At 41.7% G+C, this 26,455-nt stretch overlaps 1 protein-coding gene across 1 annotated transcript in view; it reads right to left on the bottom strand.

Annotated features, from left to right (window-relative positions):
• Positions 1-6,778: 6,778 nt before the first annotated feature.
• Positions 6,779-26,455, bottom strand: part of PTN (pleiotrophin) — an 81,326-nt gene continuing 61,649 nt past the window's right edge. The window contains exon 5 of the mRNA XM_076340366.1: positions 6,779-13,836. Coding sequence (XP_076196481.1) covers positions 13,784-13,836 — 53 coding nt within the window. The 3' untranslated portion in view covers positions 6,779-13,783. The remainder of the gene's footprint in view (positions 13,837-26,455) is intronic.

Genomic DNA, 26,455 nt, shown 5'->3' with positions numbered 1-26,455 from the left:
AGGACTAGTAATTCACACCAGAGAACCGAAACCTTTTTACCTTGGCCCATTCCAAAGTGAGCCACCTTTAAAGGCACGAAGGAAGAAAAATGAAGGGCATGCTATCAGAAGGTTTGCCAAATACACAGACCTCCCCACTTCTCCCAATAGGTCACATCCTTTGGAAACTACTGCCTGAGGTGGCCTGCTCTTGTCCCAGTCAAGCCCTGATCTTTACATCAACACCGTATCATGCTCAATCAACTGACTACAGAACTTTAAATTCATACTATTGAAAAGATCATCTCTGTTCAGCTTCTTGACCACCACATCTCAGGAGTTTCAAGCACTTTTTGCACTAGTTGAAAATGATTCTGGCAACCAAATGGTCTGATTCTCTCTAGCTCAGTTCTCAGATAACTGCAAAGCAAAATGCTGGAGAAGTAAGTTTCTTTAACTTACGGAAGAGAGAGTTTTGTATCTTCAGGTGCATCTGATCCATAAAAAAACACAAGTCTGTTCTGATTTCCAGGTTTTGGCTTAGATCCTCAAAGGTATTTTTAGGGATCTAATTGAAGTCTTACAATTTTTCAGCAGGTGATTCAGGAAAAAAAAAAATATGGTGACTACAATCCTCATATCATCATCAGCAGAAGTTAGATCTAGGAAACAGCAAACCCAGAAGTTTATCTGAGCTTCTCCCCACTCTGAAGGTGCAGGCTGCTCAGGACTTTGGATTAAGGGTCCAGCTCATCTGGAGTTGTTCCTTCTTAAGGTCCAAACGCCGTATTCCTGTCGGTTTGCTCTACACCTCCAGAAGAGCCCAGCCAGTAGGGAATACAGATCTCGGGGACACAGGGAGAGTTAAGGCTATCTGGACATAGTCCTGGGTGCTTCAACACACCTGGGAGATGGGTCCCTTAACGCAGCACATGCTTTAGCTCCAATGGCTGGAGGTTCAGTCCCTAGAGGCAGTGACTATCACAGCCCAGCCTACTGTATCTGCTACAGAAAAGAATAGAGGATTGGGGTTTTATTTGCCTAGATTGCTAAAACCATACTCAAAAACTTAAATTTCAAAGCAAGTTCAGCCTTTCTTTTCAGAGATGGCATGATTTGGCTTTGGGGCAAAACCAGCACCAACTTGAAATGTGTCAGGCAGTATGTGGTGAATTCAGCACCCCAACCCATCAGCTCTAACTCATGTGCTTAATTCTGTTTTTCTGAAGCTCCCTGACAGTGGCTGGCCCCCTGGATCAACAGCACAGCCTGCCAGCCACAGCCTCAGACCTCCTTTCTTTGACGTTCACATCTCCCACCTGGCACTGAAAGCACAGATCTAAATGTGTGGGTTTTGTCCTGGCAGAGGCTCCAGCGTGCCAGGCATTTGGCTTAGAGCTCTTCTCATTGCAGCCGCTGATATGGATGCAGGGGGAAGAGCGTCGTCGGGCTGGCGAGAACTCGCCTGTGCCAAACAGAGAGTAAGCGAGGAACTGGGATGTGAATAAGAGGGGCCTGTGGGTACTATGATAATTTTTTTTTAAGTTTATGTAGCCCCTTTCAACTGAAGAATTTAGAGATATTTTTTGGCCAGATCAGCTTTTCACAGAGAAAAGTAGTTAAGATACCAGTTTTAGATCTCTCAGGAGATCTGAACGCCTTGTGGGATGAAGCCCTAAATCTGTCAACAGGCAATGCTAGATAAGGAGTGGTCCTGCAGAGCTATTCCCAAACCATCCCCATTCTCGCTCCACGGCCCCTTCCTGCGCTTGCTTGTTTCCAGGAATTACTGGCCTGCTGTTGAGAAATGTGGCTTCGCTCTGGTTCCCATCGCGGCCATGAAAGAAGCGGGGGCATCCGCATCCACATGCGCATTCATCCAGGGAGAGGAGCTTCCCCTCACACCTGCTGTGTGGCACAAAGGACCCAGAGCCCGGTGGGGGGCACGGCCCCTCGCCCGGCCTCCCTCCCTCCCTCCCTCAGCTGAGGCAAACAAGCGAACAAAAGCAGGGACTTTCTCTCCCCTCTGCCTCAATACTGATGTCAGGGCCAAGAAGGAGGCAGTGAGCTCTCCTCTTTCACCTCTCTCCCGCTCTCTGGTCCCACTCGGGACCATGCTATGTGAGCAGTCCTGCCTCCCATCTGACAAGAAAGATTTACAGCGGGGCTTCAGATCCGATCACTCACTGCCACAATCCACAGCCTTAGCCCACTTGCCTTTTACTTTTTTTGGCCCCTGTCATCAAAATTGTTAAGACCCCTTACTTTTAAAATTCCTAAATACCTTTGAAGTGCTGGCCTTCAGTGTTGCAGCTTGCTATCTTAATGGGAGGGCAAACTACCAGGCGAAACTCGGGTCAGCCTAATACACTTCATTTCCCTAAGCTCCCTCCACAGCTAGCAAGGAGACAAGCCCTTCATGACATCTTTCAGATTTGCTAAATTAGCCTTCTACTCTGAATCACCTTCTGAATAGACTTGTCATGCTCCATTGACTACAGAGGGAGCCTAAGGACAACCTCTGAGATTAACCTTCCACCTCACACGCAGGGATGGTGGGTACTTAGCATTGACAAACTGCATAAAAGGTTTTGAATCAAAGTTGTTAACTGAGAGTGTATTACTAAACTACAGTACAAAGCACAATAACGACTGTTAAATTGTTGTTGTCATTGCTACTAATAACAACAGCAAATAAGGTATATGTCTGGGTTTAAGATTAGAGTGTTTTTCATCTCCCTTGATGAAACACATCTACTCCAGGGACCCCTAGCATAAATGCTGCAAAGTAGGAAGGTGGCTGCCTTTTCCATTGTTTTTTCTTCCTCTAAGAGCTTGTCATTCTGCCTTTATTGTACCACTTTATTGTGACCCTTACGTTAAGGTTGCAGAGCACTTACTCTTTTGGGTACACACTGCACTGAAAGAAAATTTACTGGTCTTTTTCTTCCCATGCTGGTAGATAGAGCAGTGGCTTATTTAGGGAGCTTTCCTGATAAGACAGCAAGTAGCAGTGATGATACACAGGCCCAGTTCAAATTCAACTACTTATAAAACAGTCTTTATCACAGGGAGCGTATGTTTTGTCTTTGCGACACTCAGTTGTGCAGGCGGCTTGATGGACCCCTGTCATCAAAGGAGGACAATAGCAAAGAGAACAAATGTTGTACTTCACTCCCAGCTAAGGATAAATGGAGACCTGGTCCGGCCACTCCTTGGGCTTTTACACTGGGAAGCGTCCTGTTGAATCAGTAGGACTCTCTGCAGCACATAAAGCACAGCAGTCATGTAAATTGTTACAGGACTGAGATATTATATATTTTAGGATCTTTATACGTTATATCATGAATCTCAAGACTTTTCTCCAGGCTGAAAATGGGCCAATTCACATTCAGAATATATCCAAAATCAGGTCCTGAATTAAACATAAATCTTTTTTAGTATATCTTGTCAGAAGACAAGAGGAGAAATCTCTGGCTTTCCTTGCAGCTAGTTCCATCAACTGCCCAGGTAATCCTATTTTTGGGACGGGACTCTCCAGCACCTCAGTCTGGGCCCTTTTTTGTGTCTTTCTCTGACACATGTACCTGGTTTTTTGTTGTGTTGATCTTTACACCAGGGATTCTATTCCCACCTTCCAAAATCACTTCTCCTCCTCAACATTTCTTCCCAAAACTCCCAACCCCACAGAAGTTTGGAGACTACAACAGTGACTCCATGCAATTGCAGACATCACGGACATGTCCCTTCCCAGGTAATCACTTACTTACTCCCCGAGTTCTGGGTCAGCAGTATGTGGCCTAAGCAAAGCAGTGAGTGGAAGAAAGGAAGAAAGCAAGCAAGCAGGGAAGAAAGAAAAAGAAAGAGGGAGAAAGGCCAATAGGGATAATATTGCCCTGTGTTACATCCCTTCGGCCACTACCTCCACCACAAATGCTTTGAGGAGAAAGTGAAGGTCGGTCCATTCTTGCAGCTGGAGATTCCCTTTGTATCAAGCACATCCCCAGGCAGCCACCTCACCACACTGAGGCCCACTGTGCACCTTGGAGCGACACCAACTGCACTTGACTGAAGTTGAGTATCTAGGTCCCATGAGCATCTGTAGTGCTATGTAATGAATAATAGAAATATAAGAATTAATGTAATAAAAAAGCTAAAGTTTTTCAGACAAAAAAAATGTAATTAGTTGGGTGCAGAACTCTTATTATGAACAGTAGGTTTTTGAAGTTGTATATCAGGGTAAAAACCAAAACAAAACAAAAGAAAATAACAGCCCGTATTTCAAAATGCAATAGTATGCAAGTTAATTATCATTGTTATGGAAAGGTCTTTTCCTTTCCTCCATCCCCAGTATACTGCATTTTTCTTTTACTCTGCCTCCAGAACCTCCAGTAACAAACACTTAGCAACTGCCAAATAGGTATCAATTAACTGAAAACATTTATCATATTTTATATGTATATATATATATATTTTTTTTTTTTTAAGAAGGATTCTTTCTCGTGTTCTGGTCTCGAGAGGCTTTATCTACTGAACAGAACAAAAACCAGTTACTGACCTTTTCAGATCCAAGCTCTCATCTTTTGCTCCTGGGGTAGAAATGGAGGGAAGCAGCAAATTAAAAGGACTACAGTGTAACTAAGAAAGCAGAGACTGAATAAATACAAATTAAAAATATTCTTTGCCAGTGGAGACAATAATTTCAACGGTGATTGTGTAGCAATGGAGCCTTCTATAACTCAGGGTACCCAGAAGGGATGGAGATATTCTTCTGTAAAAGACACTGTGTGTGTGTGCGCACATGTGTATTTATATTTAATGTCAAATCTCATTTGACCACAAGTCAAGTGTAATGGTCTTTCTTAAGAAACGCTCTCAGTAAACAGTGAAGATTTTGTAACAGACTTGTGTTTTACTATAAGATTACAGGGTTTTTTTCTTCCATTTGGGTTTTTCCAGAGATGATTAGTACAGGCTAAGTAAGATAAACCTAGAGAGGACCTCTGTGTAGGCAACTTCCCACATCACTGTAAAAGATGACAAGGGACAAAGAGTTGTATTATCACTTTGTGGGAATGCTTCATCTTGAACATGAACAGTTGATTGTGCAAATTCTCTGTTCTCAGTGAAAATCAGGTGTTGCTCTGTCATCTACAAGGCAAGGGATGAAGTGAATGTGTCTCTGTGCGGGCGCACATGCGACTATCACGCATTTGAGTATTAATTACAATTCTACCCTGTCCAAGGCCAGAGGGATGATGACGTACAAACAGGTTTTTAACTTCAGCTGTAGTATAACGCATAGGTTGAGCTCTGGGGTCTTACAGTTCTTCACAGTGGCCTTCGCACTGCTAGTGGTTGCTTTTGCGTGGACCTCTCACCCCACTCACCACTGGCGGTCCTCCTTGCATCCATAGACCCACTTAATGAACCACCACTCCCAGAAGTTTGGAGCATAGAGTGGTAGCAGAACTTGGGTCTCTTCTGCACGAAGTCCTCTCAGTTCATATACTCCATATATAACAAAAAGAGGCTATGTAAAGACAGAGGTGGCCTTCTAAGACCCTATTCCATGAAGGCAACCCACCAGAAAAGAGCTGATCTAAAAGCTCTTTGCCAGGCCTGTTTATAGCTTAGTCAGCATTTGGGGACAGAGGTGGGAAGGACAGGAGAAATCAGAGACCTGTGTGCCCTGCGTGATGGAGCTTTGGGAAGCTAAGCATGACTAGAGACAATCCTCAAGCAGCTCAGGCTTACTGATGAGATGAGGTATCTCCCACGGAAGAACAAGAGCATCTTAAAACTCTCTCATTACTCAGTCACCTAAAAATGTAACTAACTGCTAAGTAGCATATTAAAAAGGAATTAAAATTTTTCTTTTGTAATTAAACAATAGCGAGCACTTGGTCTCCTTTCCAATGATAGAATTTAGGTTCCTGAGTCCATTAGTGGTTTGAAGAATGCACTATCAGTTTTCATACCTTACAATCCTTCACTTTCTTCCAAACAATTTCAGAGGCCTGTATAAATCTCCTAGTCTTGCAAACAGTGTGAAGCATCTCCTTTTTTTGGCAGTGAGTGATGGAATGGCTTGGATGGTGTAATTAATTATTCTAACATTTTAACTAATAGTTGGACACAGAAACAAAACCAGGAAAAGTTTTTGGAAAAGAAAGTAGATTTAGGAAAAAAGGATAATGAAAGAACAGAAAGAAAGGAGAAGAAATTAATATACAATGAGCATTACCTGAATTTCTGCATAATTCTATTTAGTCCATTAATGTAATTTAACTTCTTCGCTCTACTCTTGAGGCTTAATCATCTCTCACCGAACACACACACTCGTTAAAGTCACTGTTAAAGTAAAACAGCTGAGCACGACAGGGCTGGGAATAAGGTTTTCCCACTGCTTAGCTGATAGAGTAATTTAAAAAAAAAAAAAAATCAAACCCCTCATCTGTAACCCATCATTGTGTCAATATTATACAGGTTGAAATAACTGTATACTGAAACAAGCTGCTTTACAGAACTGATAGGTCTCAGGAATTTGGGGCAGTCAGGCTTCAGTATGCACAAACCAAAGAGCTGTTTTTTACTAGAATAATTTTCTGGCAGATTTCTTTCTACAGACTAAAACTTTTCCTGAATTTACAAAAAAAAAAGTGTTTCTGTGACAAGCAACACCTATAGCTGATGGAAAATTAGTACAATAAAGACAGCCCACTAAGAATACTTGGAATTAATTTAAGAAACTTCAGAAGTCCCCTACAGGTTCCACAACCAAATGAGAACACCACGCTTCTGTGTATTAGTTTATTTAATTCTTTATCGCCACTAAGAGCAAGTAAATTATGTTGATACAATTGGTAAACATATACATTCACTAGAGCCTCCCACAATCCCACAGAGCTAAGGGAAACATTAAGGGATGTTACAGGATTAATGCTTTCATTCTACAATATGGATATATGGCTTTCATACAAGTTTAAAAAAATCAAAAAGGTAACACATCGCTAGCTTACAAAATCAATATACAAACTGAAAAAAAAAAGGAAAAGGAACAGGAAAAAGAGAGTAACCCATGAGAAGATACCATATAGCACTGGTTTAATAGATATATACAGAATTAGAAATCCATTGAACACGATATTCAGGCTTTAATCTGTTATTTTGACTTTCATTCCTTCTTTCCGTTTAACACCCAAACTACAAGCATCAAGATGACTTCTTTTTTACTTTGTTTTCTCCATCTTTTTCTCCCATTTTCCTCACTTTTTATTGGCAGAGAAAAAGCCTTTTCTGCCTGGGTTTCTGTGTTCACACCTAACTGAAGCAGTACATCCACTCTGAAGCTTTGAACAAAGCCCTTCCATGTACTTGGTGTGACAGAAGAGAACATCACTCTGATACTAAGTCCTATCGGCCATTTCGTTGGTATGTGTTTTGCATTTTCCTTGGACACAGCTATCCTTAAACTCATATGCAGGGGAGTGGGAAGAAACCTAGCTCTTCATCCTATATACTACTCTTGTATCCTCGTATAACAACAACACAGGACAAAAAGCTCTTTCACTTCTACTTTATCTTGAAAACATGGCAGCACTAGTTGTGAGACACATTTTGAGCTATGGATGCACTTTTTTATAAAGTTTTGCTTCCCCATATATGGATATATATGCGCAGTACATATGCATGTATATTTAGAGAGCTGCTGTGTCTGATGCTGACATCCTCATTAGGTGGTTTCTAGCTCCAAGATGCAGCAGTGCTAGCCTGTCACTGCTTCAAGCCCCCTCAGCAACCACAACACACTCTGGACTATCAGAGCCATTTCCTTCAGCTGTAAAAATCTAGATGAACTACATAATTATAATATGGGAAGTGTAATGAACGACCTAATGAGAAAAGTTAAATAATGTCTTGTTGCCAGGTAGATTAGGGTGAGGGAATTCAAAGTGTAATTAATTGAATGAAATTGGGTACGGGTAAGACAGCCCTGCAGAGGCTATCCATTTTACTAGCTTTACATCACAGAATTCAGGGCTAAAGCTTTTGTACAGTCTTTAACTTTGAATGACCTTCTGAAATGGGAATACTTGGAAGCCTCTGTTTTATCTCATCAGTAAATTCATACATTGGACACACGCTTTCAGTTTTGTTGTGGGTTTTGCTTGTTATTGTGGGTTTTTAAAGAAAGGAATAAGAACTGCAGGTACAGTTTTTTCATAGGCAACTCACTCAAAGTCGAGCGATTTAAAGGCTAGGAGATACCGACTGAGTTTTTAGCCATCTGGGACCCCAAGACACTCCACATTTAAATGACAAACTGCAGAAAGGGCAAAAGGATTGCACAGCCCCACCAACGAGATAATGATAGTTGAATATAGTTGAATTCCCATGTTTTTCTTGAAATATCTCATTTCTGCTCAGGTCAGAGTGATGAGGCCACCAGGCAGACTGCCATTTTTGAAGAGTAGCAGAAAGGGAACATTAGGAGAATGATTAGACTTCAGAGTCATTTAGTTTTGGTCCAAAAGCACAAAGTTTTCTGCTGCTATGAACAAGACTACCTAGACCTTCTCCAAATGCAAACACCTGTGGGGTGGAAGAGGCTCTCTCTGTGCTCTACTTAGCTCAGGCAAGTCTTCCACTATCCCTGAAGCTCTATGCACCATGTCTCTTCCCTTTAATTTGATGGTAAAAGAGGACACAGTGGGAAAGGATGCAGCTTCTTGCCACTGTTTATCTAGCTCAGGTGTTCTCCTGTTTGAGGGCAGACACTCTTTCATCATTGTCTCTAGTTTTCGATCAAATGTGATGCATTTCTGTCCGCTAGGAAGCCTCGCCCAGATTGAGCTATGACAAAGGTTTTACCAGCAAGCCACCCTCCCATTGAATCCAGGGAATCTCTTTGCTCGTTCTCATATTTCCTTGTTCATTTTCATCTTCTGATTAACAAGTTGCTACTGTGTCTTTTAATCTTAGAAGGACACAATGTGAGGTACCTGACGGTGGGGGCTTGCTGAGGCTGTTTTGCAACAATCCAGCAAGAAATGGAGAATACAGCCTCAAGCATGAGGAAGGATCAACAATATCCACAGAAGTTTGGCTGAGAGGTAGAGTGTCTTAGCAGAATTGACAGAAAACCTACAAATACTATCAAAATTAGGGATGAGTGGGGGAAGGCAGACAACAGGTATAATCTGTCCCCACAAAGGAGAGAACACAGTCAGAAGTTCACAGAAGGTGCTGTCCTAGACAGTTTAAAAAGATTGAATATGAGATACCTACCCCACTGACATACTGCTTCCCCTTCCTATAAGAATTTGGCAGATGTGAAAGACTACTGTGTCATGCCAAAATGGTGTACCTCACCAATATTTTGCTTTAGAAAAGTGGCAGGTTTACACTATTAATGTTGTTGCAGTTCCTAGACTGAGGGAAAGTCAGGTTGGCTTTTGTCCCACCCTCATCATTGACATTAGACTAAGGAAACTCAGATAAAGTTCATCATATGTTAAGGGATTTCATTAAACAAATGGGAATGCTACACAACGTTTATCTTCAGACGTTCCCTGCTAGCAGCATAGTTAGTTTCAGGGGTTTTATAGGCCTGTTTCCATAAACAGTCTCCGTAAGTATTCACTTCCCCTTAGTTCATCCTAATGCTCTGTTGTTTTACTTGAATTGTCCATTGCCACATGCCAAGTGGTGAAGGATATACACCGAAGTTCAAGAAATACGTTATGTTTTCTCCTATCAACATCATCATAACTTGCACTCCTAAACCAGAAAAGACAGACATACTATTGTCTCCTTTTGACATTGCCTCCTGTTGGACACGGTCTTTTGGGGTTGGAGTGGGACTTTACTTCTCTGTAACATTCTAAATTTGATTAGTTTTCATTAAGGCACAAATCAAGCAAAGCATAAAAACAAATGTGTCAGCCAGTAATTCTGCCTTCCTTACTCAAGGAGCATGCAAAAGAAGTTTGTATAAAATGCTCCTGACTTCATACCTGTCTCTTCTTGACAAAGTCTCCAACACTGTTGATATATTTTATAATTATTATTCTTTCATTTCTTCTAATTTTTCTCCTTTGAAAACCAGTACAGTCCAGAATGTCATTATGGAATTAGAAGATGAGAATCAGTAAGTTACAACTTAGTATCTACCTACATGTACAACAAATGTTTTCCCTTTCTGGAGCCTTGCCCTGTAGTTTTGCTGCACTTAATAGTCTGTTAAATATGCCAGGCTGACAAGCAATGATTCTCTTTCAATATGGGCACTTCTGTCAGGAGACATGTAAAAGTCAGAAAATGCCCCAATCCTCAAATACTGTTTTGAATCGAGATATAGACAGGCCTAATTGCTTAGAAGCATGGCTCAGCCTACTTAGAGGAAGGGAAGGGAGCTATACCCAAATTCCCCCAAGTTTAAACTTGCTAGAAGCCAGAGTCTGGGTGAAGATTCATCTTTAGCTGATGTTCAGCAACTCACCCCTCTCTTTTCTAAGAGATTTGAGCGCTCAGAAAAAAGCTGTCATTTGGGAGATTTCTATCATCTCCCCATACCATATTATAGCTGTAGCAAATGAAGATGGAAACCACTTCTCAAGAGGAACATTCGTGAAACAAGCTTCAGTCAGTTAAACTAGCTAAGCAACACATCTATGCTAAGTCATTTTCCATTTTAACAGGATAGCACCAAGAGGGTGAAACACATATTTCATCTGAAGTAGCCGCCCCCACAGCACTGTCAGACAAGCTTGCCCTCCCAAAGGAGGGAGGGTAGAAGATTAGAAAGCAAATAAGGAGAAATTTCAGAATGACTCAAGTGGAAACTGAGCAAGATAGGGTGGGAAGAGGTTTTGTTCAGATACTTGTCTCTTGCTTTCTTGAGCAACTGCTCCTGTTAGGTACCAGGTACCTCCTTTCAGAGCTGACCTGACTGACCAATTCTGTTCAATCTTCCTCTGTGTTCTGCCATGAATTACTTTTATCATCTCCTTCATAATCAGAGTTTCCACAGAATGTTTTCGGCTGGTTTCTTGGAAATTTTCTTCATCGTTTATAAACTATGACAGATACAACTCCAATTACTGTCAACAACAAGATGCCGATATAGATCCAAACATATGTGACTGAGTAGTACAGAGGAAGTGTTCTCCTATTTCACATCCTTTGCTACCAGGACTCCTGCGATTTATTCTGGTCCTAACATGGTATTTTTTTGTTTATTTCTTTGTTTTCTGTAAACTCTCTCCATGGAGGTCCTACACCACCATAGGAACTTGACTGGCCTCCTTCAAAAACTATTAGGAATGTTCCTTTACCAAGCCAGATGGGCAGTTAATCATAAGGGCCATAAGGTGTCAGAGGAAACACAGGGGAATTTATTTTCTTCTTACTCACAGAGCTGGAAATCAGAAGTCACATCTAAGGTTTGCTAAAGGATAGTCAAACTGTTGGTCTCAGCATCATCCCCAACCCCTGCCAGCTCCCTGTGAAACATGGACTAGATTAACCAGTGTAAGACAATGGTGCAACAGTGTTTGCACTCAAAGCTGAACCACTTTAAGTGAACTGATGCAGCATTTAGACAGACAAACCTTTGGTGAGTGAAAAAGCTTCTTTCTCCCTTTGCTTTCAATCAGACCTACCAATCCATTAGCTTAAGTCTGAGGCACAAGCACAGGTAGACCTGATTAGACCATGAACAAACCAAATAGCACCCAGAACCACCCAAATATGAGCCTTTATGATTTTGGATTTGGTCATTGCACATCCACCACACGTTGGGGACATTTTTAACTATACCACTGGGCTCAGGTATGTCTAACAGCATAGTCAAAATAACAAGGACATCCACACAGACTGCAAAACACACCCAAGAAGTCTGGGAAATAATTGTGTGGCTAGTCTACCTTGAGCTATGTGCAGCCTTGGCTAGCTGGCTTCAAAAAGGTTTGGGAATGTCTACAAAAGGACTTGCCTCACTGTGAGTTCAGATCAGCCATACCCTCCATGTGAGAAAAAAGAGGGCAAGCTCTGCAATTGTTAGCAATTTTTTTGCATAGAAAAGGGGAGTGATGTTAGTCTGGAAAAAGACTCTCTGCTTATCTACAAGCTAATCCCAAGAGAGCAATGTGATTTACTCAAATGAACACACTCTGCTGCAGCTTCGCTGAAGTCAGTGGGTACCCGCAGCAGTACAAGGGAGACTATTCCTCTTGACCAGCAGGCAAGCCTGCAGCCTACACAAATGGCAAAGCTTATTTCTTGCTGTTGAATTTTAAGATTCAGAATTTAAAAGCAATGATTTTGAAATTAATTTGGGCACTGAAATCCCTTATGTTTCCTATAAAAAGTCTAGTCTGCTGGTTGTTTAGTTTCTTAAACAACCCTTTACCTGGGGACAGACCAGCCCTTTGTCAGATCTTTTTTCTACTTTGTGACTTTTCTCTACTTTGTGACTTTTCTCAGGACTTATTATCATTTAAAACAGGTAAAATTGAAAAAACTGAAATGGAATTGAAAGCCAGCTGGTTATAATTTTTCTTTTTTTTCCCTGCAGACCATTTAAAAAAAAAAAAAATCACAGAACTATTTTTATTTTGACTGAGCTTTTCCAAGGTCTTTTTGCTTACATAAAAATGGAAGAAAGCAAAAGGTACTGGTTTTACATTTCCCTTCTGCTTTACTAACAGAGAAACAAAAATTAATTTCATTCCTATTGGTTTCAAGTCCCATAAATTGTCCCTTTTTTGGTCAAAAATATGAACTATCTCAGGCAGTTTCCAAACATATTTTTTTCTGTTACTTCCCGCCAGACATACTATTTTTCAACCAGCTATCATTAAAATCAACAGGAAGATTCCCACTGATACAAAAGGGCGTTGGGTCAGGCAGAATCGCAACAATTTCAGCTAGATTTTTGTGAAAAGGACATTCTCCCTTCTGGCAAAATAAACACATAAAAGAAAGCATTTTTCAGCTTTTATAGGTAAAACAGAGGACACTACCATCCGCCAGTGTTGATATGCTAAAAAATTGAAAGTTTTGCTATCCTTCCACTTGGAAAAATCATTGCTAGAAAATCATGAAAAATTAGGACTCTTCTATGTCCAACTGTTGAAAGATTTCAGAATTTTTACTGCCACCATCCAAAATATGGCCAAGGATAGGAGTGCTACTGGTTTTTACCCGGAGGTGGTGGCATTTTGGCATGAACATTCACCACACATCCAAAAAAATTCTATACCTGAAAATGCTCAACAAAATGCCCCCATCCTTTCCTTAAACAAATAATTTCATACAGTTATCCGGATGTAATAAGAATTTAAGAAACAAGTCTGGTTTTTTTCAGATATAAGGTCCCAATCGTAAATATAATTGCATCCAGCCAGAATCCTATGTTCACACAGGGCACCACTGGCTTCAGCGGAGCTCCACACAAGTTCAGGTCCTGCTTGTATGGAGTAATTACCAGATTGAGACCTATGGCAAGACTTGAGAAAAAAATATTTTAAAAACCTCTACATTGTTCAATATACAATAGACATAATTTTCTAAATGTGTTTGGAGTCCTTTATTACAGGCCTCTAAAAATTGTTGTTAGGGTTATACATTAAAAATACTAAAGTAATAAAAAAGGATTTTTTTTCTGTGTTTGCTTGTTTCTTTCTATGGTACCATTAAGCTATAAATAATTTTAGGATAAAATGCCTAGGTATAAATGAAACTGTTAACTGATCGTGTTTGCTGATGTCCCTTTCTCACATTGCCCAAGTTGGCTCCATTAATCCAGCATCTTCTCTTGTTTCTTGCCTTCCTTTTTCTTCTTCTTGGATTCTGTCAAGATAACAACCACCATAAAAAATTAGCATCTAGCAGCCACTGCAATAAATTTCATCCAATACCCCTGAAAGTTCCCCTTGTTTTCTCTATGCATGTAAGAACTAATGTTGTTTCCTCATTCTGAACAAGGAAAGGGAAAACAGAAGGAAAAGAAGGAAAAAAAGGAATGGCTGAGGCGCTAGGGAAGATGGAAAGGGGGGTGCATGTCCAGTTCAGAACCCCTCCTATCTGAGCAGCTGACCCTGTTTGGCATGCAAAGCATTGTCTCAGGAACTTGCTTCAAAAATAAGAAAACAGCAGGCAGCTCCTGGAGAAACCGGGTCATGGCTCAGTGGAGAGCTGGAAGAAAGCTTTGCACACACTACCCACACACACATCCCTCCCTTGCTTCCTTTCTATTTCATTGTTAGTCTTTGGCTTTCTCTGAATATGAGAGCAACTCCAGAGCGTGGTGAGAAAGCTCACTTGTTTCTTTAGCTTCTCCCTTGCCAACCCTTCCCCCTTTGTTTGGGACAAACACCTACGTACACTTGAGAGGCAACTGAAGTTTGGCCTGGAGTCATTAGAGCACGGTCTGTCCAGCCTTCTGGTACTGATAGGACAGGGAAGGGACGAGGGAGCGTCTGCTTCTCTGATTAATTTGGGGTAAATAAGGGAATGATGTGCAGGTACAAGTGAAAGTTTATACATTATACTACCATCTGCAGTAACTTTCACTGTGCTATAGGGTAGTGTGGTGTTCTACAGGTAGAGGAAATTCACAGAGGGGCCTAAAAAATGAATATGAATTAAGGGGATTAGGTACTCTTGTATCACATGTCACCTTGTAACGGGGGAAATAACAGCTCTCACTGGGAACAGGAATAAATCCTTGTGGATAGCACCACAAAACACGGCACAACAGGCACTACAGAGAGATGGTAACTGAGTTTCTGTGAAGCATCTTTCCTGGAACCAAAACAGCAAGCAAGTAGACCCACGTTTGCCTTAACCCAGATTTCACTTTCCTCCTTTGAATCCTGCCTTTGTTTCTTCCTTCTCAAAAAACACCGCCCTCCCCCTCCCCACCCCAAAAAAAAAGAAAAACAAACCAAACCCAAACAAACCAACAAAAACCATCTCGGGTTAAATAACAAATATCACCCTGAATGAGAAGACAAGCACTTGGCCCTTAAGGTGGTACTCTTCTTTATGAATATGATGATTCTTCTCTCTCTGACCAGTTTGGGTAACATATAGACAGTCAAGCAATCATCAGCTCTGGTAAAACCAACTTACTTGCATTAAAGCCAAGGGAGCTACACTGACATCTTTCAGTATGGATAGGGCCAGGGTACCTCAGCAGAAGGCAAGCTTAGGTTATCACATTTCTCTGATGATTGTTTTTCCTGTTTGTTAGTGTTTCAAAACAACATTCTTTTCTTCATCTTTTTCAACAAGACAAAAATTGTTTCCAATAATCCTTTAGTCAAAGCAAAATAAAAAACCTATTTCATATTTAGTCACATAATCTGCTCTAAAATCTTTCCCTTAAAAACTCTGCTTAACATTTAAAGGGATAATAGTTTAAAACACGAAGTAATTTGTTTTAGTCTGAAAATGTGAACATGATTTTTTTTTTTTGATTGATTGCACTCTCTCTTGCACACTTCTCTTCCCCCCCAACACCACTTTCTCTGAAAGAAACAGCAGCATTTTGTCAATCAGACCAGCACTGGAATCTGTAAAATCTATTTAGACCCAGCACAAGCAGAAAGGCACTCTGCAGACTTCAACTAAATTTACTAAAAGCAAAGGAGACATATGAACGTGGGCAGACCACCAACAGGACTCTACTATGTGCAGTTCACGTTAGGGGTGAAGTCACCACCAGGAGAAGGTTTTGGTCTGGAGTCGTGTGATCGCATCAGGTCCCCATCCTCACTTAACTTGAGGTACCACACAACCCACTGTTTATTCATTTGCACTTGGCCCCTGTGGGTCTATATCGGCTCCTGTTAGCAAAAGCTCAATCCTCCCTGTTGTCTACCTTGCGATAATCTGCATATCACCCAAACTGCCAAACCCGTCTACCTACAAAGACAAGTGACTCTGCCTTGTGTCTCAGCAGAGTAAAACCCATGTGTGGGATGTAATTCCTCTCACATTAAAGGTACTCACGCCACCACAGCTTAATCGTTCAGACAGGTAAGTTGTATTGATGCAAAGCCCATGTGCTCCATGAAATGACATGCACCCCCAGAGTTGTGGCAATAGAAAAAAAGGGAAAAAAGAAAGGGAAAAAAGAAAGGGAAAAAAGAAAGGGAAAAAAGAAAGGGAAAAAAGAAAGGGAAAAAAGAAAGGGAAAAAAGAAAGGGAAAAAAGAAAGGGAAAAAAGAAAGGGAAAAAAGAAAGGGAAAAAAGAAAGGGAAAAAAGAAAGGGAAAAAAGAAAGGGAAAAAAGAAAGGGAAAAAAGAAAGGGAAAAAAGAAAGATGCTCAAATATTTCCCAGTCTTTAGGCTCTTTTAAAAATCCTACCACAGACACCAATACCCAGGTACTGACACATGAAAATGTTGCTGTTCATGCACAAATCTGTTCACAGCTACCCTCCACCTATTTTGACCATGGCTACAGACTACGCTATATCCATGGCTAACAAAGTATAAAGTTGCTTTAAGATGTACTTTGTTCATGTTTTTTCATTGCTCAGACCTACTCTTTGCATCTGTGTCATTCAGGCTTTCATTGTTCTCATCTCTGTTCACCCTACAATACTATTTCAACTCTTACGACAAGCTATCTAGTCAGCTCACACAGCCCCACTGGGATCCATGTCATCCTGATCACTTGGTCTGCCAGTGCTCCCCTTCCCAGGGTAGCCAGGCTTGACTGAGAGAGTCACCATGCCAGCAGTGCCAGTGATGACACCATGCTCGAAAGCCCTGACCAGTTGAGAGTACAACGCCAGTACAAAGCTCAGCAGTCCCATGCCCCAGCACCACCTGTAGGCATCTACCAGTTAAGTGAGGGAAAGATCCCCTAGATACACTGTCTCAGATAATCCCATTCAGATTCCTACTCCATACAGGAAAATTATCGAAATTCAATTCAGCTTAGCACAGATTGGATGCAAGACCTTTGGTTCAGCCATTTTCTACCAGGCCTCTACCAGGTCCCTCTTTCTACCTCTACCTCTACCAGGTCCCAGCCTGCCATCAGAAATTATAGTAACCCATCAAGCAGTGCCCACTGAAACAGCCTTTACGATGAGGAAGCCACTACGCTGCTCTCCACATCTCACTGGCGCTGCAAAGCACCTTGATCTCAACGACACTCACCACTGAGCCAGAAGGAAGCAAGAAAAGCAACAAGGTGAACAGCGACTGCCCTGAGCAGAACACTGCCATCTGCAAGCAGCTGGGTCAGCAGCAGCCTCCTTCACTTCACCTACCTGGTTAATGCAATTTTTGCAAAGACAGAGCTGCGGATCTGTGCTTCACCTCTGCATTGGCTACAGGGAACGTGTTTGCCGCAGACAAGTGCTACCAATAATATCAAGAGCCACTATGACGAGATGACCTGACCAGATGAAATCCAGGTTCACACCAGCCCACGCAGAATTTTAATCTGAATCTCTTCACTGCACTGTTTGCTTTAAAGCTAGATGGTCCAGTCTTTTCAGGGCTGAGCCAGTCACCATCCAGAGTTACCTTTATGAGCTACCTATAGTGGAGTTCAGGATCCAGAAAGGAAGGAGCAAAGCAAAAAGCAGGATGAGGACCCTAGATTTCAGGAGAGCAGACTTTGGGCAGTTCCAGGACCTGCTCAGCCAGGCTAAGTGCCTAACTGCGACAGAATTATCCTACAGGCCACATGTGGCTCGCAGGCCACAAGCTGGAACATCTCAATATAACGCTTTATGAAAGGTATGTAAATATGTTTGATATTTACAGTTAAATACATTAATTTTAATACATTATGTGCCTTATCAAAGGTATTTATCCTGCCAATACCAGGGTCAGCACTGAGGTGGGAGTGGGTGCTATCTCTCACTGTCTCTCAACACTTGAGGCGAGCAGGCTGTGCAGTGGAGGGAACGGACGAGGGTAGCTGTTTGCCTACTGCTCCAAGTGCACCGTGTGTTAGTGCCCCAGCCAAACTGTCCTTCCACCTCCGGCGTGGCTCAGCACACAGCCACACTGAGGAAAGCAGCAGCAAAGCAGCAGCAGGAGCTATGCCTTCTCCACTCTGGACCGGGCTTCCTTCACCTCAAGGAAACACTTAGCTTTATCATCCCTGTGCATCCTTGCAGCAAAACAAAAGTACCATAAGATTGAGCTATGTGTGCTCCAGAATATTAACGAGGATGACAAAACAGCCCTCAATTTTTGTGTCTGTTTTACAGCATACACTTTCCTCCTTCCCTCTTATCCCACAGAGAGAGGCTGCCTAGCAGTGCTCTTACTCAGATGGAGGCCAGGATCCTGGACCAGGGCACATGCAAAGATCAAATTCAGAATACCTGGCAGTCCCTGCAGGGCACAGCAACCAAGCACTGCACAGCCATGCTGCTCCCCCCAGAACCCAGAGCACTTCCAGAGAGATAAAAACCAACCAGGTAGTGTTGTACAAACAGCCCTGCAAGAGTGAACTGTGTCGATGCACACACACTGGATTATCTAATCATTCATCACCTGAATAACCCTATGAATAGTTGTATGCCTAAGAACTAAAAGTTGTGTGGTGATGGATTAGCACTAGCCCCACTTCTGTGGGTCCATGATGATCGGTAACAAAAGTTCCAGTGAGGATCTTGCTGAGTAAACAAATTAATTTGATATGCAGAACTTTCTCTATGTAATTTGGAAGGGCAGCAGCCCTCTTAAAATAGTCTTCTTTATTCTGGAGCCTCATTCTTACTATGCAAGCAGCAAAGGAAAGTAATTATGTCAAACAGGAGCCACATACCATTTGAAGCCACTCTTAATGTATAAGGTACAAAAGGGAGGTAATTACATTTTAATGGAAGCCAAGCTTTGTAAGCCAAGATTTGCAGGTATTTATTTTCATTTGTTGAGAAGAAGGTAACAATTCACCCATGGCACTGCTGAACTCCTATATATAAAGTCAAGCAGTGTCCCCAAAAGCAATATAAATCATTCGAAATAGCAAAAGCTGTGCTGATGGAAGATTAAAGCGAAGAATTTCAACACCAGGTGTTCAGGGGACAGTTTTCCCAGGAACTAGCACTCAGTCCCACTGAGTATAGAGGAAGGCAGGTTTTCTAAAGGGCTCCCTACCTCTCACTGGGGCAAATTTTCCAAAGCACCTAGTTGCTACAGTGGCGCAGGGCAATGGTGCCATTGGGTGCAGGACACTTCTGAATTTTGGGGATGAAATGCCAACCCATGTGAAAGGGAGCAGTCTTGACTTTGATGATTTTATCCCTTGGTGAAAAAAATCTCATCTTAAAGGGCTTCACCCTGCTCTCTAGGAACAGAAACTGTACTATCTTGTGATTTCCATGATTGTAGAAAGAAATCTCTTGATTTCTGAAATACCCTTTAAATATGGTATTTCTTCTGCTTCTAGAGAACCTTTCATGGCCATCTAACTCCTTTTCCTCCGATTTTCCTGCCTTACATAAAGCATTTATGTATTCCGAATGAGTTTAAGAAAGAAAAACTATATTACGATAGCAATTTTTTCCAAAATGAATTCTTCTGAAAAGCCTCTTTGAGCAACACACAGTTCTACTGGTTGGAAAAAAAGCAATACTCCACTAGCTAAACAGCAGTAGAAGGCAACTCTCCAATGAATCAGTGACCTTGATGTGACTTTTACTTCATTAATATATTACAATTGATTATATCCCCTATACTTTAACTCTGTGCTGTTTAATGACTTTCTCTAGTTGTCTGCGTATCTCAGTTTCTCCATTCTTCCAGTCACTCCTCTCCAGCAGGTTTTGTTCTGCTTCTCACTTTGCTCAATTTCCATTTTGGATAGACTTGGATTTGTTCCCAGTTGAACCCAAGATGGACCCAATTCAAACCTAAAGGGTGGAGCTGCACTGTATAAGCAAGGAAGGCTCGCTGCAATGTGTGTTATGAACGGGGAACAGGTAGATTTATGACTGTAACAAACACTAACATATCTGACAAAGTAATGGACCAAAGAGCCAGCCACTCATGGAAAATTTCACTCATTTTCCACCTCATTGGAATTGCAAGAAGAAATCAATGCAGGGAAAATTAATCCAATTTATTCTAAAACCATCCACAAAGCTCTGAAACGATCTTAGACAGTCAGAAGCCATTGCTTGAACCTGACGTTTGGATGCAAGACCTAAAAAACGTTCACTTTTAACATCCTTACATAAAACTCATCAGGAATTACAGGAAGCTTTTTTTTAAGAGGTAATTTGTTGAAGCCAAAGATTTTCATCAGAAAGGTTTAATTTTGGTGATTTCCTTCATGCAAAAATTTAGGAGAAAAAGTTTCAAAATTGCCTACACAGAGACACACGCATTTTCTGATCTTACTAGATGGCCTAACTGCCTAAAGACAAAGATCAGGAACATTTCATTTCATTTTCTTTAAGTCTGGGTCACATGTATCTAAGATGTCAGAGCCTTAAGAGTAAGTATGAGGAAGATCGCAATGGATAAACTTTTCAAGTGAAGCTTGTTTTGCAGTTGGAGACTGCTGAAGAGATCTGGCTAACTGGAAAGTGATTTCCAGAAGTAGCTCACTTTGCTGTTCTATTTGCTGCTTCTTCTCATCTGCCTCTGGTACATTTGTACTGCTGCTTCTGTAGGGTATGGACTTTCTTACTGTTCTTTGTCATGTTCTACGCTCAGCACAAGAGGGACCCAGTCCCAGCTGGCTCTTCAGCCCTCTGTCTATGCTGGACACAAGATCCCTCTTAATGCCAGCGAGAGAGGAGCAGGCACAGACTGATACATTCAGAGTTTACTCTCTGCATTCACATGTCTGCAGGAGACTGCTGAAAACAAAAAATATTAAAAATCCATTTGGCATTTACCTGTATCCACAGAGAAGCAAAAAGATCACAGATTGAGGCAGTTTATATGTCAAACTGAGATCAGTAAATAGCTATTTAGCAGAAAGTTATTTGTGATTTACTGTGAATAGAGACCCCATTTCATTCAGTTAATTTTTGAAAACCAGGCACATGCATTTCTCGGTTGTACTTTCTGCATCTACCACAGAGGGGATCTACACTCAGGGCAAAGGACACGGGCTTTGCTTTGATCTGTGCTCCACACTCTGAAAAGTTGCCTGCAAAACTTTCGCAGTAAGCACAGATAGGAGAAAAGATAGAGAGATGGTGACATGGAAAATGAGATGGAGGGATAAAGAAGGGGGGGGGGGAAGCTTGAAAGGAAAGGAAGTGAAGAAGTAGAAAAGGAAAGGAAAGGACAGAAAGGAAGGAACAGAGCTTTCTCTCTGTTTCACTGCTGGGAACAGTAATGAGTGTAAACATTTGCTGATGGCATATCTTTTATCACAGCAAGTCCCACAGCTTCAGGCGTTTTCACAGCTCAAGGGCACTGACTAATGCCAAGGAGGCTGGACTGCTCTTGCAAGCCAGGAAAGTGAGACAATGAGCATGTAACAGAATTGGCACACACAAGGCTATTTAAACTTTCACCCACAAAGGTCTGTATTAAACCCTAAAAGAAACTCCTGCAGGCACAAGAGGGTTAAACAAGAACATTTGTCACATCCAGTTTTTCATCTTTTGGGGCAGCACAGGAAAAAAAAATATCTGAAATACAAACCAGGGGGTGAGAAAACACAGAGGTCTAGGTTTCCCATGAAAATTCCCAACCGTTTCTTTTCAAAACCACCTGTAAAAGCTGCAGAACAACTAAAAATTGAAAAATACTTATTTTAAAAAAAAAAAAAAAAAAATCTCTTTCTCCCTCTCCTACAAACATTTCCTGCTCCCTGGAATCAGGGCTGTGTCAATCAGATTGATATTATGTTATGATCTGACGATGCATTCAAATTATTTATCCAAACAGTATAATTTTTCAAAGGTATAAAAGCAGTCTCAAGGGAGATTACAGCGCAAAGCCTCCAAGAAACACAAGGAAATGGAAGCAGAAAAAACACAATTAAAAGACATCCAAACTTTATTAGTTACGGACTACACTGGCAGCTTACTAGCAGCTTGAGGCTGGTCCATACTGTAACCATCATTGTGTTTATTTTTCTTTGATGGCTTATTCTTGCTCCCACTTAAATTGAGAAAAATCTTATTTCCTCATGTTAAGGCAGCAGGAGCCAAATCACAGAGATGTGTCTCAGAGCCTAAAGTTTCCAGTGAGTTTTACTTCATCTTGAAATAACAAGCCTTGTCCTCATACTAGCAAGGGGCACAGAGGAAACACAACCAAGCATTTAGTACGGCATCTCACCCCTCTGGACCACTGTTTCTTCTCTTGGTTTTCACATTTCTCAGCTCCATAAGGCATAAATTATTCATGGCAAAACTGTCTCTCACAATGTTTATGCAGTGCTTAGTACAATGGCACCCTTTTTCAGCTGGGGCCTCTGGGCACTCATGCAATGCAAATAATCATGATGATAGCAACAATAATAACAGCCAGCTATGCTGTTCCCACTGGGCATCCACTGCCAGTGTCTGCCCCGCAGAGCTCAGATCACTGTATTTCACTGCAGGCTCCTGGTCAGTGCCAGAGGCCATTCTTCAATAAACCTGCCTCATCCTTCAGAGCAAAAGACAAACCTCCCAAGTTTTTGTTTAACTATCAATCACAGCTGTTTCCTAATATGAGAAAATCCCTCATTTTTATATCTAATTAGTTTGAGCAGATCCTATTATTCTGCCTCCTGTAATACTAATTATTATGCTAGCTGCATGCCTGCACGACTAATGAGTTACATTAAAGACGGGGAATTCTGAAACCTACGGAGGGAGATACAGCACGAATGTGATGCCAAAACAGGAGACACCAGCATCTTTCAAACAAAAGAAAATCGCAGTCCTAACAAGTCATTTCTTCTCCCCCTGTGTCCCCTTCAGCTACTCTTGAGAAGCAGACATTTTGTTGCTGCACAAAGGCAAAATTGAGGCAGGGCACCCCAGAAAAAGCAGACTGCCCAACGTGCAAAATGGAGTGGGCCACAGGTGGTCATTTTCGTCAGTGCAGCACCCAGTTTGTCTGAGCAATGAAGAGCTGCTTAGCAGGTGAGCAATTGATTCAGACATCGCTGTCAGTTCCTTGCAACAGCCAGCAGCCAAGTCACCCTGCCAAAGCGCAGTCGGTCTGCCCTGGCAGTGCACTGTGAGCAAGATGTTCTCTCTGCAGGTAGAAATCAAGGCTGCCACTGTACTGCTCAAAAACCACATGTTGTTTTCTGCTCCTGGCACCAAAGTAAGGATGGGGATATACCCGCTCATTAACAGAAGTCCAGCTCTATGTTTTGACACCAAGCTCCCTGAGGAGACACGAGGTAAATCAGTGTCAAACACTGTCTTAAGTCCACTGAGATTACTAATGTCAAAACCAAAGACCCTAGTTAAAGCCTGTAGTTAAGACACTCACCTTGAAGTAAATCGTCACATTCTGGTAAAAAAAGGGAGCAGCAGCTACTAGTCAGAGCATGGAGCCAAGAGTCAACAGCTCCTAGCTGAGTGCCTGGACCTGCCACTGATACTATGCAAACCTGGAAAATCATTTAGCCTTTCTGACTTTCAATTATTACTTTTCTTTAAATTGTACTTCCTCAGCTCCAAGGAGTGATAGGAGCATTAGCTAATTGCTACCTGTAAAGATTGCTAGATAAAAGAAACAACATAGTGCAGATTATTTATATTGCACTAAACTCTTAAGTAAAGCTCTTCAAACGATATGAAATTATTAAAAACACAAGGAGCGTAGTCTTCCCTCCACTGCAGTAGCATGCACACCGTGCCAAACGCAGGGAACTGCACTGACACCTTGCTGGACCCTCAAATGCTACACCTGATTTGCATTACAGGAAAGAGATTACAGCCTTTAACAACTCGGGTAGGTCTTGCCTTCATGTGAGAAACACTGCGTGTTGGAGGATGCGGTCTTTGGACACCACCCCAGTTATCAAAGACAACAGTGGTGTAAGCAGTGTTAATGTTTGCCAACCATAGTTGGAATTGTTTTCCTACGTGGCAAGGACTGAGCTGAGCCAGGATAAAGTAACTCATAGATCAGATATACTGTAAATTGATAAAAAGTTGGGAAGGGACATGAATTAAAAAGAACGAAATACATCTGGGTGAAAAAGTTATCAGAGAAAAAAGGAGCATTATTCAAAAAATGAAGGGTACATTGCAGAAAGAGCAGGCAGACTGCTTATTCTATTTAATTTTAACTTAATCAGGAGAACAAATAGCTAAAAGTACAAGAGATATGGGGAGAAAGACAGGAAGAATGAGAGTGACAGAAAGAGTGAAAAAAGAAATAAAGCCTATCAGGCAACCCAGCTCAATAAAAATAAATTCCTCCTCTCTCAGTGGTTAAAGCACAATGTTTCCTGAATCCTGACAATACCCCACTCTTTTACTTTCTGGCTGGCTGGAACCTGAACAACCATCAATCAAGTTTGGGTGGCCATGAAGTAGGCCAGACGGAGAATGTCGGAAGCATTTTCTGCTCTTCGGTGTAAGTTGGCCATTAGAGCAGCCACTCGACAGAAGTGCCTGAGTCTTTCACATCTGTCAAGATAGTTCAAGGGGACCTTGGACATCCCCGGCCTTGCAAACACTGATTAGAATATGCAATTGTGTGTGCTAGAGGAGAGGTGGCTGCCTCCACTGGGATTTTGTGATAAAAATTATCCTTTCATCCTTTCCAGCCTTTGTGACGGGCTCTCTCATGACCTCATTTGTGTACTAAATACACAAATCATGGTGTCTGGGATATCACTGTCACGTTGCTGACAATCTCTCTGTCCAAATGCACAATATTCAAGAACAGATGACAGTTTTCATCCTCCGTTAACTATACTTTAGCACAGCAGCCCAAGACCAAGCTATCGTCTTCCAATCTTGGAACACCTCAGCAAAGCTATGGAGAAAAGAGCTTGTCAGAAATCCAGATAAAATTCAAATTCCTGATTCATCATCTGCTCTCCCCCTTAAATCCGATATACATAGAAGTTCCTGGAAAACCAAAATATACTTTTATCAGCAAATGTGCAAAATTATAACCCTTGGGATTTTTCTGCAGGTATAATTTTCTTTTCTGTTAAGCATAGATCAAAATTCTATGAAACAGCAGTCATCTTCCAAATAGTTAGGTGAGAGGAAAGAGGCACAGGATTCATCCTACCAGCAAAGTTGCTGCATGTTCATGAGCTGGAAAGGTGGATAAGCAACAGGAGAGCAGCAGTTACAGAATACATCAATTTATTTGCATTTTTCTCAAAGAACAGAGAAGGTGAGGAGGAACTTCAGACACCAAACCACACTAAGGAAATGTGTTAGGTGAAATCTGATATACAATACTTCATTGGGCAAGCCTAGTTGAAATAATCTGCCTTACCCACACACTTTTTTGGGTTCTTACATACCACGTGCTGGTTTTGGCTGGGATAGGGTTAATATTCTTCACAGCAGCTAGTATGGGGCTATGTTTTGGATTTGTGCTGAAAACAGTGTTGATAATACAGGGATGTTTTAGTCACTGCTGAGCAGTGCTGACACAGAGTCAAGGCCTTTTCTGCTTCTCACCCCACCCCACCAGCGAGTAGGCTGGGGGTGCACAAGAAGTTGGGAGGGGACACGGCCGGGACAGCTGACCCCAACTGACCAAAGGGATATTCCACACCATATGACGTCATGCTCAGCATATAAAGCTGGGGGAAGGAGGAGGAAGGGGGTGGACGTTCAGAGTGATGGTGTTTGTCTTCTCAAGTAACTGTTACGTGAGATGGAGCCCTGCTTTCCTGGAGATGGCTGAACACCTGCCTGCCGATGGGAAGGAGTGAATAAATTCCTTGTTTTGCTTTGCTTGCATGCGCAGCTTTCGTTTTACCTACTAAACTGTCTTTATCTCAACCCACGAGTTTTCTCACTTTTACCCTTCCGATTCTCTCCCCCTTCCCACCGGGGGGGGAGTGAGCGAGTGGCTGTGTGCTGCTTAGTTGCCAGCTGGGGTTAAACCAGGACACCACATTAATTAACTTTTTTAAAAAAATACATCAGGGAGAATTGTGAAGGTCTCAGATAAAGATATCTCCTCCACATGCAAGCAGTGATCAAAAGAAAAACATATTTAGGTTATTTAGTGGGTGTAATGAACGATAAAGGAAGTATTACAATATATTCTTTTCAACACAAATCTGTAGAGGACGTGCTTGGAATACTGTGTACATCCAGTCTCTTCAGCTCAGAAATGATTTAGCAATAATAGAAGGAATTTAGGTAAGTCCAGTAGAGAGTATTCTTATTGTGGATAAATTGTTATACAACAAAATACTTAAGTCAGAGGTTTTAGCTTTAAAAGATGGCAAGTGACAAAAACTAACAGAAGATATATAAAACTACAATTGATTGGAGAAGCTAAATAGGAGCTTTTACTCACCCCATTTACAA

Source organism: Aptenodytes patagonicus, chromosome 1, assembly GCF_965638725.1.
Source record: "Aptenodytes patagonicus chromosome 1, bAptPat1.pri.cur, whole genome shotgun sequence".
NCBI lineage: Eukaryota > Metazoa > Chordata > Aves > Sphenisciformes > Spheniscidae > Aptenodytes > Aptenodytes patagonicus.
Note: the sequence above shows the minus strand (reverse complement) of the source record. Positions and strands in the feature narration are given on the sequence as shown.